Below are 12,978 nucleotides of genomic sequence, written 5' to 3'. Positions count from 1 at the left end.
ATCCAACGTTCCCAGATTTCTGTACTTTCTTAATGCATCTCTTAAACTTCTCATGGCATTTAATATTTGTCAACCCTTTCTTATCGACGCATTCATCGTGGATCTTGCAGCAAGCATCCAGATCGTCACATGGTTTCTACCCAGGATAGCCGGACCACCCTACTCCACAATACTTCCCGTACCGAATCCCAACAGAATTACAGTTCTCTAAACACAAGTTCTGCTGCATTTGACCTGAGAATCGTTGATGGCACTAGCGGACTTGGAGAAGACGATGATGAATACAAAGGCCAATGCTGCGATGACACACGTTCGAAACGAGACGAATGCACCAAGCAGCATTTTTTCTCTCGTTTTCCGTCTTCTCCGCGATCGACTAGCTAGATCAATTGTTTCTTTTGTGGTAACTTCAAACACCAAATCTTTAAAAGCACTTACATTAACAACGATTTTGCGTGAAGAGCGTGATAATGAAACAAATTTAAGAGGAAAGAATAATTTTATGTCAGTGATAATAACAATGATTCTATTAACAAATTCAATAGCAATAAGGAATTTTTAAGGGGAAAAAATTATTTGATTTTGAGTGGTTGTTTAATTAGAAATTGTCTTATTATGTAATTTTAATAAAAGTTAAAATTGTAAAATAATTAAAGGGGTGTTAAGAGATATTTAGAGGGGTGCCAATAGTGCCACTCTAAAGTAAAATTGAAACGTTTTCTTTGACAGCTTTTAAAGTATTTTACTTTTTAAGCCCATCAAGCAAAGAACCATTTCCCACTTGGTTTTGTTTTTCTAAAAAGAACAAGAAAATAAAAGGTAAACAATTGATTCTCTGCCCAGACCTGTCACCTTTATCCTCTCAACCGTTGGATGTAAAAGAGTGGGCAGATTTAGGTTCCCATAAATGGACACCTGTAACTTGCAAGAACAGAATTGCTCACCGCCCTCCAACAAAGCTTTTACCCCTACTCTCGTCCAGATGCATAGGTACCTGTTGCATGACTTTATGGGCCCGACATTTCTGGCTCTTGAGATTACGAAACTGCCCCCAGCCTTTTTCTTAATTATTAGGTTGTCTCTAAGTTAGAATATATATATATATATATATATATATATATTTCTTTTTGAAATTAAGGGGATTGTTAATTTTTTTCTTATTGAACTCAATATACACCACTTATTTTGCTATTATTTCATAACAGCTAATAACTCTCTTTGCAGTATAATTTTATAATTTTATTTTTATTTTTAGATATACTTTTATTTATATTTATTATAAATTAAATAAACTATGTGAACGACAATTAAAATAAAAAAATTTAAAATTTAAAATAAATAATTTAAATATTAAAAATAAAAAAAATATGTTTTGATGCGAATAAAAAACTAATAATAAAATATTTTTCTTATATTTTTTGTTATTTTATAACTATTTTCTTATAACAAATATATAAAATAACAAAAAATACAAGAAAAATATCTTATTATTAGTTTTTTATTCAAATCAAAATAAATACCTATTGTTTTTAATACTTCCATTTTTTCATTTGAATTTTCATTCAAATGATTTATTTAATTTATAATAAATATGAGTAAAAGTGATTTAAAATAAGGATAATATTATAAGATTATATTGCAATGAGAATTATTGATTATTATGAAAGTAGGAGATGTAAGTTGTGTATATTAAAATTTTAATATATGAAAAATTGACAATCTCCTCATAAATTATATAAGCGTAACTTATGGAGACTTAAAAAGAAAATTAATTATTTATGAAATATAAAAAATTAATCTTTATTCTAATAAAAAAATTATGTTATATAAAAAATAGAGCGGAAAGAGAATTATTAAAGATATGGAGGGGTATTTTATTTAACTAATTTTTTTTATTTATATAAACCTGATTATGTAAGATTAATTTTTACCTGCTAAAAAGATGGCAAATATTCAACAATTTAATTTCTCCAAGGGCAACGCAGTCAGAGAATTACAACAAATGAAAATGCCATTTTCGTAAATCATGCCCAAGCCCAGGCCCATTTTTGTATCCACAGTGTCAAGATGCACGCAGCACCTGCACGATATTTAGATGATAGTGTGATTTGTGCACTGGTCATTTCAGATCCGTGGATTCCTCTTCTCTGTTTCCATGAAAATTTAAAACTCCAAAAAAATAAGAAATAAAAAGAAAAAGAAAATTAGAAGCTCACAGAACAACGAAGTCTCACTTACCTTCAGAGAATTCAGATCTAAAAGTTTTGTTCACGTAGACCTTCACCACCACCACTTCACTCCGAACTCTCTCTCAGTTCCAGGTATTTTCCCACTCAGTGTCCCGAGAAAATGATGATTAAACTTTCATATTATCTAGATTTAGTAGTTACGTTTTTGTTTTAGTTTTTTTCCCAATGTTTTGAATGATTTGTTGTCTTTTAATAGAAAAGTCTTTTTGCTTGTTTTGATTTATGCTTCTGTGCCTTGTAGGAAGATCTGGTAAACTAACAGTGGGGATTTGAATTGAATCGATGTTCGTATTAGATCTGTTATTGAGAAGAGCATCATCAAGTAGTTACAGTACTTTCCGTACAATTCCAGGCTCAAAGTTGTGACCTTTAGCGGGGGATCTATACTGTGTTGTTAATATTATTTCATAGAATCGGCGGGTTGTTTCACATAGTGATGGAGACTCTCGTTGCCGTAGCTCAACACAAGAACCAATATTACGGTCGAGTCAAATCAAACGGGTCGGGTCGATTTGGGGCATCATCATCGGAAAATTTCAGAGATCTTAACTGTAGGGCTTTTGAATCGGGAGCAGGTATACTCCCAACCCCAATCAAAACTTCTTCAGTTCCTGTAACCAAACGATCGTCTTATGTTTCCTTTCCTTCATCACCGAAAACACCATCACCAAGTGTTAGCCATAACTCTCAATGTTTTGATGGCACAACCAAGTCAAAAACTGGTGTCAAGAGCAACCCAATTGGCATTAACTTCAAATCTCGAAACTATGAGAGATCTTTTAATGAAAAAATCTCTAGTGAATTTGAAACTTTTTCTTACTCTGAGCTGTGGGCCGGGCCTGCTTATTCCAACTCGCCACCGCCGAGTTCTTTGCCGATTCCCAAATTCTTTATGAGGCCTAAACGCACTGTGTCACTTGATTTGCCTGTCACTAATGATGCGTCTGATATTGAAATTCCCCACCCGATTGCCAAGTCTGCACCGGCATCACCAACTAGGAAGCATGGTAACTTTACTCGAGATATTTTTCTCAGTGCTGACTCTGCGACCAAGACTTTGCGTCGCATTCTTAATCTTGACATTGCAGATGAATGAAGTAGGAGGAGTTCTGGATGCTCCTGTAAATAGGTTTACTTTTTTGAAGTTGGTTAGTTCTAGATTGTATATATGTAGAAGAAATAAAAAATGGAGTCGTTGTTGTTGAGTTGTTTCTTTAGCAGTTGGTTTGAGTTTGTATCTTGAATCTGTGTTGGGTTGAATACTGCAGTGGTGGTGCAAGTGACTGTCATGGCTCTAGCATGTCAATGATGAGTGGTGGTGCAAGCGAGTGTCTTTACTCTTGCAGGTGGGTCAAAATGAGTGGTGTTGCTAGTGATTGTCATTCCTCTGGTGGGTGGGTGAAAATTGAGTGGTGTTACAGCTAGGACTGTTGTGGCTTTGGTGGTTCAACATACTCTGGATTTTCCATTTGGAATTATGTGGAATTTTCTGAGGTTTATGTGTCGTGGTGACATGGATGGAAGTTGGATTGTATGGGAAGCAGAAGGGAAGTAACTGCATTTGGGGATATGTTTTTTGAGGTGAACATATGCCTACAATCTTATTTGGCATGAGATGGAGTGGTTACTACTTTTGAAGCTACTGGACATGAAGGAAATTACATCTGAGTTAGTTTTTGGTTTTTAAATATTTAGTTCTCAACATGATCTCCTTGTAGAATAGAATTGTTCTGTGAAACTTAGGCCTGCGGTGTCTTATAAATCTGTATATATGGCAGAATCTTGATTAGACTACTCCCAAGTTCCATAGGTTTCTGTTTATTCTTTTTGCCATAGCCTTTCTATATGATAATCTGACTTTGACTAGTCTCTTCATTCCCTAGGTAACTGCTGCCTCAGTTATGGGCTTAGATGATCCTTATCTTGTAACTCTTTTTCTTGGTCCAAGATTTCCTGAATCGGATGCCCAAAATGAGGCATCTTCTCCACCCTATACATTTACCATTTCTTACTGTTATCTCTTTTTGTTAGAATCTGACTCCTCTCTATATCCTTGTGTTTTCACCTTCACCATCTTTTCACGTTTTTTGAGAGAGAAAAGTGGGAAGGGGAATGAAAGTAGTGATTTGCCATTTCTGCTCATTAAGTTAAGTTCGATCCATGTTGCTTTACCCTGTTGTAATCACTATTAGTTTCACTGTCTTTCGAGTGGAAACACTGCTCATTTTTTGGTCATCAAAATACAAAAAAATGCTTGGAGGATTTTGACAGTTGCCAGGCCATCCACAAGGTAATGATTTTCCAATCCTTACTTTTATTGCTATAATAGACAATTATTGTCTCTTGAAGTGCTAATTAATGTAATTGATGTGTTTGTTTAAACTTTTTTTTTTTTCCAGAGTACCATTCTGGCAGGTGTTCCAGAGGCTTTCTCAGAAATGGGACATGTAGTAGCAGATGTATTCTTGTCAGTCAGTCAGTCAGTCTTGTAAGGAACCATATACTGTTTTGTGTCCTTGTAAGGAATCATATGCCGTTCCTATGGCATTGTAAGGAACCATAAGCTGTTTGTGCATTGTGTTGGTTGGTTATCTTAATGCTGCATGTTATCTCTGTCGTCCTGTTTTTCTACTAGGAGTCCCTTAATGTAGTGTTGAATTGAGTTTTTACTGTAATTGATTGTCACGTTATGTTGTGATAGGGTGCATTTCATAGTGTGTTTTAATATGTTTGATGCTTTATTTAATGTTGTGGTGTTGACGAGTCAATCTGAGTATGATTAGCTCATTCCCCCATCTTAGGAAATTGAATGAATTTCTTGGTGTGGCATGTGGAAGTTGTCCCAACATTTCCTTTGTATAAACACTGAAAATATGGAATAAGTTCGGAATGGCAGTTTGTGACTTTCAATTGCTCTGTTGTGTTTTCTCTTTTAGCCTTCTTTTGATGCGACATCAATTTGTAATATGGTGTTGATTTGGCAATATTGATACAGTGATATATTTTGTGAACATTTTACTGGGTATTATAGTTTGTTGGCTCTGTAAGTTTTATACCTATGGGTTGTATAAATGAAATGGTATAGAAAATGGTATTGATTGACACGGTTGTGGTGAAAATAATCCAATCAGTCAATATGATGGGAAGGCATTCTTTAGTTTTACAAAATAAGAGATTAATTACACATTTTTTCGGTGTGTCTCATCATTTATTGGACGGCATGTAACTAATTGAATGCTTGATTCTGTAGGCTGAGTAGCAGGAGCAACTTTTAATTTATTTTGAGCCCAAATGATAGATTCAATAAGTTCTTGTACTTTGTGGGAAAAAAAAAAATCATTTCTGTTCCTGAAGTATGCAAATAGGGCGTTTGTTTATCATTGATCGGAGGAGCTGATCTAAAAACATGTGTGATCTGTATGTAACTAGCTAGATTGATCAAACATGGATATCCCTAAATATCTTGACCAGTCGTTAGTTTATGAGTTAAGATATACCTTAGACATACATTATCAGTTGTGGTTATGGTGAATCGAAAGGTCTGAATTGATGATGATGAGAGTCGTGTATCATGTGAAAATGTGGATCTACCAGCCAATGAAACTGTGCGTCAATTTTGATTGGCATCATTCACTTAGGCTCCGATTGGTACAGCTTATTAAATAGAGCTTATAACAGTAGAGTTTATAGCAGTAGAGCTTATACTAATAGAATTTTTGGACAAAAAGTCATTGGGTGTTTGGTAGTCAATAAAAAAAGTACTTTTGAACCATTAAACTGTATGATATTTTTTATATTATATATTTTTAGAAAAGCTCTATAGCCTCTACTCTCAAAAGCTCAAATTTTGGGTTTTTACTAGTAGAGTTAAATTAGCTTATTTAAGTTAAAAAAATTCTATTAAAAAAATAATTAAACACCATAAAAAATTTTAAAAAGTGATTATACGATTAAATAAGCACTTTTGACTTTTAAATAAGTCATACCAAACAGGCACTTAGTCTTACGAAATTTGATATTAGGCACGTTTGTTTCTATTATCCATCTTTAAGAAAAATATCATCGATGCACTTACGGATGTAACGGATCTATAAGATGAATTTTTCGATCATTAAAAATTAATTTGATTTTGTTATAAAGAAAATTAAATAGATATGTAAATCTTATAACTGCCTCATCGTTAATATGCCACAATTGCCGGGCCGGTCAAATTAACATTTGCGAGATATCATCTATTATTAAACTACTATTTAATTTTATTGTTGGTCCTATTTATGATGCGCCGTGAATACTTCTTTTATTCAGATTTATATTCATATAAAAATTGAAAACAAAACTTTTTTTTTTACTTCCTTTTCTTGGGTGCATATCAACTTCCATAATAAAATATTAGGTTAATTTCATATTATCCCATGTAAGTTAATTATTCCCACATTACCACTTAATTTTTTAAAATTTTAATTTTTCCTATTTTTATTAAAAAAAGATAAAACAAATTTTATCAGTCCACTCCATTTTTTTCTTATCTTAAAAAAATAATAATAATTTAATATTTTAAAAATAAAAATAATTTAATAATAATCGTGATAATTTGAAATTTACTTCAAAATATTATCCTTAATCAAACCAGCATGGGTAGACATGATAAGATACGGGTGAGAAAAGGGAAAAAAAATTGTATATAAATCTTCATGGGCGGGTAAAATAGTTGGTCCCCCTCTATAATTGATGTGAAATTAAATAAATAAATAAATAAATAGAGCGAAAGATAAGGCAAAGTTTTCAATAATAATACATTTCATATCCATGTTCATTTATCATCTGCGGGAAGACAAAATCTATGGGTAAAAAACAACACCCAGACACAATCATAAATCAAACCCTACGTCATCAGCTCATCCTCTTGTTTATCTTTATCTGCAGGAGTGAGGAAAAAGATTTTTTTTAAAATTAAAAATTAAAAACCAAATAAAATCTATCCAGCAATCATTTTTCGTCTCTAGAATCAATCATGATCGTCGGAAAATTGTTGGTAGCTCTTAATCACAGGCAGCACTGAACAATTCCTTTAAGCATTCATTGAAGGATTAATTCTCCACTTCATCGTCTCGGAGCATCTCTTGGTAGCGGCATTCTTGACTGCAAAAAGCTTTCTCACCTCTGCGTTGACAACATTTAGTCTCTTTTAAGGAGTAATAAATATTTATCATTAAAAATTACCAAAACAATGTAATGAAATTAAAATATGAGAAGGGGGGAACACAAAGCAAACCTGTAAATGTAAATGTCATTTGTCTGTTCAAGATTCTTCTTGCAAGTGTAGCAAAAGCTGAGGAAATTCTCAGGGGCAGAGTGGGACTCATTAATACCTGAATCTGATACAGAACAGTAGCTCTCTATAATGCAGTTATCAAAAATACGGGTAGTTTTGGGATTTGGTCCATGAGCTATCACACATGTATATTCCTCGGAAAGCTCCATTTCAGTCGGAGACAGACACTCTGTGCAATTAATAACCTTGGCAGGAGGATCCTTTGTAATTTGGGTGGCAGAATTAGCTGACCCAGATGGAGAAAGATGAAGAGAGGGAGCAGCTGGCAACAGAGAAGGAATTTGTACTATAAGCTTGGTTGCAAACAAAACTTTGTTGTTGTTGTTGTTGTTGGGCTTCGAAGAGGAGGAATTATCATCTTCATTAATGGTTTTATGATGATTATCAGTTAATAGATCAATAAGAGCTAGACCAATGCCTTGATGTTTGTTTTCCGGAAAAAGCCTTGGGGATTTTGGTGGGTTCAACATTGTGTCATGATCCCAAAAGGGGCTACTACAGAAAGGAGAAAATTGTTTACTACCGTCAAGGATTGAAGTTGGACTTATCGTCGCTGCTGCTGCTGCCGCCACCTCATGAGTTTCACCAATAGCCTTTGTGAAAGCTTTGAATCTTGGAGAACCAAAGAAGGATGGAACTGGTGGCCTTTGGTAATTTTGACTGTGTGATGATTGAGAGCTGTGGTGATCAGTCATCAATATTTGCTTTGTAGTCATTGCTTTTGATGATCTATTTATTCCTCAGCATATTACTGTCTACAATTATAACCCAAGAAAGATCAATTAATAGATGTCAAAATATAAACTTGAAGATCATGAATTAGTGATACAATGGATAAATTAACAAAATTGAACTGATCAAGAATAACTCACGTGGCTGGTAAGTTCAGAAACAACCCAGAGGCCTCCGTGATTTGTTGAGGTAAAGGTTCAAAAATTTTGGTCGGAATAGTAATAATTGGAGAGTTAAAAAAAAAAAAAAAAAAAACTGAAACTCGAATGTCTTTGAAATGATAACACTTTGTTTTACGAAAAACCCAGAAAAAGGAAATAATTAAAAAAAAGGAAGGGACTCTGGGTAGTTGAAATGGCTTCTAAATCTCTGTAGCCTCCATTGTCTTGGAAAGAAAAAAAAAAAAAGTGAATAAAACTAAAAACTGAGGGTTTAATCGTCTTTTAGTTGTTCCTCGGAACAAAGAACAAGAATCATCAATCAATTCTCCATCATGATAAATTCATAATAAAAGCATGCATGCCCCTCACATCATGAAACTGTAAACACCAACAAACAGTTGTGCCGCTTTCACTGAAGAAGAAACTCTACTGGATCTATCTCTCTCCAAAGATAAATACCCTTCTCTCCTGCTGCAAGACGGAATAATAAATGTTATTGATGGGTTTCTGGTTCTGGAAATATGAACCTGGAGAGACTGTCAGTTTCTCTATCTCCAGAGACACAGAGCGAGAAAAATGGCTAAAAGGGGTTAAAGCTTTTGGGGTTAGAAGTGGAAAAGTTGGCGTTGTCAGGTTGGCTTTTTAAAGAGAATGGTGAGAGAGAGAGGGAAAGTCGCGTGCATGAGAATCAGCGGTTTTCTTTCCTCTCAATACAATGCAGCCTCAGCACCCAATCACCTGTTTTGTTATTATTATTTTTTTGTAATCCATCTTTATTATTATTATTATTTACTATTAGTAAGCTGGTTTTATTTATTTTTTCTTTATTATAAAAAATATAAAATATAAAATATAGAGTCATTTTTTGGCCTTTTGGGTATTTGCTGATTTCTCACTAGTAGTTTTTGCAATTTGTCCTCACTCATTGTCACTGGCACTGCACACTTATCAATCCTGAAATGGACGCACGCACTTGGAGGAAATACTTGTGAAAAACATAAATAAATAAATAAATAGATTTATTTAGGATATTAGAAAATAGTTATAATATTAGATGTGAAAAATAACCTCGCTATGTACGTGTGCGCGCGTGTGTGTGAGTTTGCCTATCAGCCTATCAGGTATCAACGTCTGAATGGAGTGTCATTATTGCCTTCAACATTTGTTAAGCATGTACAGGTGCGGACCAATTTGGTCATGGCGTTTTAGAATGGGGACCCGACTGCTGCTGCTGCTGCTGCTGCTGCTGCTTTTGTTAGTCTTTGCAATTAAAGCTTATTTAAAGGCCACGTGTGATTATCTACGAAAGCATTCATTTGAATGGGCCCCGCTAAAGTTGTCTCCATTCTATTCTTTCTTCGTCTTTTTTTTTTTTTTGGTTACTTATTTATATTATCTCCTCTTCATGATAGTTAATGGTTATCCTAATCTTCTTATACGTCATTCAATTATGGAAATGGTTGAAAATACCGTCGCTGGACTCAGGAGAGAGGGCAAATGCAAAGCTTGGCGTAAAGATTGATTGAAGCTTCTTTTCTTTTAGTTTTTTAACCCTTACAACTCAAAGTGCTGATTGCGATGGCTTTTCCTTCTCTTCAACAATATTTTTGACTTTTATCGGTTGTTTGGTTGAAGTTTCCTGTTTCTGGCTTTTATGCAAAGCCTTTTTGTTTGTAACCACCATGCAAAATAAATCATAATTAATTAATTAATTAATTAATTAAAAAGGCCATTAATCCAAGTTCCAAGTTAATAATTATCTTCTAGTTAGGTGTCCCGACTACTCAAATCATTTCGACATTGCTTGCTTCTCATTGTACTAATTCAATGAACTTATGTGTACTACCACCACATCAACTTAATTTACGTACGTACTGAAAACAATGTGCTCTAATAACATTTAACCAAAGTTCTACCTGCTCTAATCGGAATTGACCTATGAGAGAGCTCTTATATCTTATCATATTGTTTTCTTTTTCAATCATATAAGAGATATCTCAACTTAAGTTTCAATATGTCACTCATTTATTTAATAATAAATTTTATAATTTATTTTAATGAATAAATATTACATTAAGTAAGACTCAAATTAAAGAATTGAATATTAAAATACTTAAATTATTCTTTCCTGCGTCTGCTTTTCGTTTCGTTGATTGATCTATAGCCTATGGGCCTGAAAGCAGCGGTTGTTGGCCCACTGAAAGTAACGGCAAGATATATTTATGTGTTGAATGGAGATACGTATGCCACTCTACTACATACCAAGCTTGTAAATCCAATGCACTGCTCATTTGTGGGGCCCAGCAATTGTTTTCTTTTGTTTTTTATTATTATTAAAAACAAAATCAACGTGTAGAGTCAGCCCTAACCCCATCATCTCTAGGGTCCACTTTTTGTGTGCGCTACGTGACAAAAGGTGAAAAATTAGTTCCAACCTGGCCAGCAGCTATTGTCCCCGATCGTGTCTTGTACATGCGAATTATGATTGGGGTCCATTTCATGTCTCGGTGAAATTTAATCATTGTTTCATATTATATTAATTAGGTAAATTTATTTACAACCACTCACGTGAACAATAATTATATAGGTTCACGTACTGTTTATATAAGTGATTATAAATTACGTTATATGTAATTTAGAGGATCTTATTAATTAAGATTTCAGCGATTGCAATCGGATCTAATACTCAACAGATTATTCATATATATATATATGATCTTATTGCATGTGATAAGAACTCAAGTGATAGTCATCTAATTCTAGTCCACTTAACGCGAGAATGCCTCTGCTCTGAAACCCAAAAAAAAAAAAAAAAAAAAAGAGGAAAAAGTGTGCTTGGTAAGATGGCACGTACATATTCTACTGTAAAACCTTTAACAAAAGGTACGTGCTCCATAACGTTATAGAGAGCAACGGGCATAATCATAAAATACAATTACACAAGTCTTTACCTTTCAGTGTTGCTCATTGATTACTTCACGCCTTCATAAACCCAATTCTCTCTAATGGTACATATAGTACAGCACTTAGGGTTTAAAGCCTTATCTACAGAACTCGTGGAATTGTACCACGAAGACGATGACAAGACACGTCCCACTCAGGCCTCGGCTATATCAATTATCAAAAGACGTGGGCGGTGCAATTTGACTTGCCGTTTAATTACCTCAACGTCTCAACCTTCTATTGGGTTCCATTAGGGGACCGGGTCTATCAGTCTCAATGTAAATCTTGATGATCAAATCTCTTTCGTTTCCATGGCAATCGTCAGAAGCCTACAATTTCAATTTGAACGCTTATGTGGAATGAATGAATTATTGATTTATTGACCAAAGCACTTAACGCACTTGTCATTTTCTTTTTAACCTTATTAACTAGGGTAAGATTGATTATGAAATGAGAATAATTATGATGGCGTTAATTGGGCACCACGTATGATCAAATTTTGGCTTGGCCCCCGCCCGTTTAATGGAAGGAACCGTTAATTATGACTAGAATTAACCTGCGTAATCATTAATCTCTTTGTTTATTTGACAATTAATCGGTTATCACATCTGAAATGAAAGGGAAACCCACATACGTCTTTATTCCATTTGAGGGCGGCTATCACTATTTATCTCACTGTTTGAAAAAGGAAGTAGTAATAAAGAACGTTGTATAATGATGCGATGGGCCTATTACGTAATAAAATAAAATAAAAAAAAAAAAAGTAATATGAAGATAGAATTCGGCTACTGCACTGTAGACCTCGTCCGTGTAAAATTTTGTCGGATTGTTAGGCTGAACGAATGTTTGGTCAGTACGTTAGTGCTCAAAATTAATGAGATAACCGAACCGCTTAAAACTATAAACCAAACCAAAAACACCAAGGCAAAATAACCAATTTACCCCTGCCTCCTCGCCCACCCCAACCTGACCCCTCTTTTGATCTGCTGAAATTTACTACTAATATGCTGAATATGATAGGAGTGAACGCAGATCAGCAGAGATGCAATCGGAACACATTGGAATGCCACCTCAACAGGCACACCTGATCACACATTTAGACTATACAGCGCAGAAGGTTCATCATATGATGCAAATGGGGATCAATGAATTGACGACACATGAGTGGATTGTCTATGATTAAACCAGAATTCGGATGTTTAATGGAATCAACCACACAGATTTCATAGTAACAGCTGCCCAAAAATAAGGACACATTGCCGTCCTTATCAATTCTTTATCTTTTTTTGGTTTGTTTTCTTATTATTGAAGAAAAAAAAATATATCTTATTATAATATGAAATTTTATTTTTATTTATAATTTGCCTAAATCGAGATCAAATTTTTTTTTATAACCAACTACCTAGAGGTTATTAAATTTCTGTATAAATTTTATATCCTAAATACTGTTAACATTTGACATATCATTCATTCATTAGTTTATAAAATCATTTCATTAATGATAGTATAAAAGTTAACTCTTACTAAAACACATGCCAGTTCATTAATTGATGACATTTCA

At 34.0% G+C, this 12,978-nt stretch overlaps 2 protein-coding genes across 4 annotated transcripts; one reads left to right on the top strand and one right to left on the bottom strand.

The window, feature by feature from the left end:
• Positions 1-2,105: 2,105 nt before the first annotated feature.
• On the top strand, positions 2,106-5,161 carry LOC102608532 (hypothetical protein). The gene is made up of 3 exons (XM_006479635.4): positions 2,106-2,321; positions 2,491-4,539; positions 4,649-5,161. Exon 2 carries the CDS (start codon positions 2,686-2,688, stop codon positions 3,343-3,345), a length of 660 nt encoding a protein of 219 aa, XP_006479698.2. The 5' UTR covers positions 2,106-2,321; positions 2,491-2,685; the 3' UTR covers positions 3,346-4,539; positions 4,649-5,161.
• A 1,857-nt stretch (positions 5,162-7,018) lies between these two features.
• On the bottom strand, positions 7,019-9,153 carry LOC102608049 (protein MARD1-like). Of its 3 annotated transcripts, none has more exons than XM_015530860.3 (3): positions 8,454-9,153; positions 7,522-8,332; positions 7,019-7,409 (listed from the first exon to the last, which is right to left on the bottom strand). In XM_015530860.3, the coding sequence occupies exons 2-3, from the start codon at positions 8,295-8,297 to the stop codon at positions 7,337-7,339; spliced, it is 849 nt and encodes a 282-aa protein (XP_015386346.2). In that variant the 5' UTR covers positions 8,298-8,332; positions 8,454-9,153; the 3' UTR covers positions 7,019-7,336. The 3 variants fall into 3 exon arrangements, with proteins under 3 accessions (XP_015386346.2, XP_006479697.2, XP_006479696.2); XM_006479634.4 differs by having other exon boundaries at positions 7,522-8,336; positions 8,844-9,153; XM_006479633.4 differs by having other exon boundaries at positions 7,522-8,336; positions 8,454-9,151.
• Between the last annotated feature and the right edge of the window lie 3,825 nt (positions 9,154-12,978).

Source organism: Citrus sinensis, chromosome 3 (assembly GCF_022201045.2).
Source record: "Citrus sinensis cultivar Valencia sweet orange chromosome 3, DVS_A1.0, whole genome shotgun sequence".
Classification (NCBI taxonomy): domain Eukaryota; kingdom Viridiplantae; phylum Streptophyta; class Magnoliopsida; order Sapindales; family Rutaceae; genus Citrus; species Citrus sinensis.
The sequence above is the reverse complement of the archived record's forward strand: the minus strand, read 5'-3'. Positions and strand labels throughout refer to the sequence as shown.

Coding starts and splice junctions, on each gene's coding strand:
- LOC102608532 (XM_006479635.4), top strand. CDS start 2,686: ATGGAGACTCTCGTTGCCGTAGCTCAACACAAGAACCAATATTACGGT.
- LOC102608049 (XM_015530860.3), bottom strand. CDS start 8,297: ATGACTACAAAGCAAATATTGATGACTGATCACCACAGCTCTCAATCA. Junction 7,410..7,521: donor AATGACATTTACATTTACAG/GTTTGCTTTGTG, acceptor TTGTCAACGCAG/AGGTGAGAAAGCTTTTTGCA.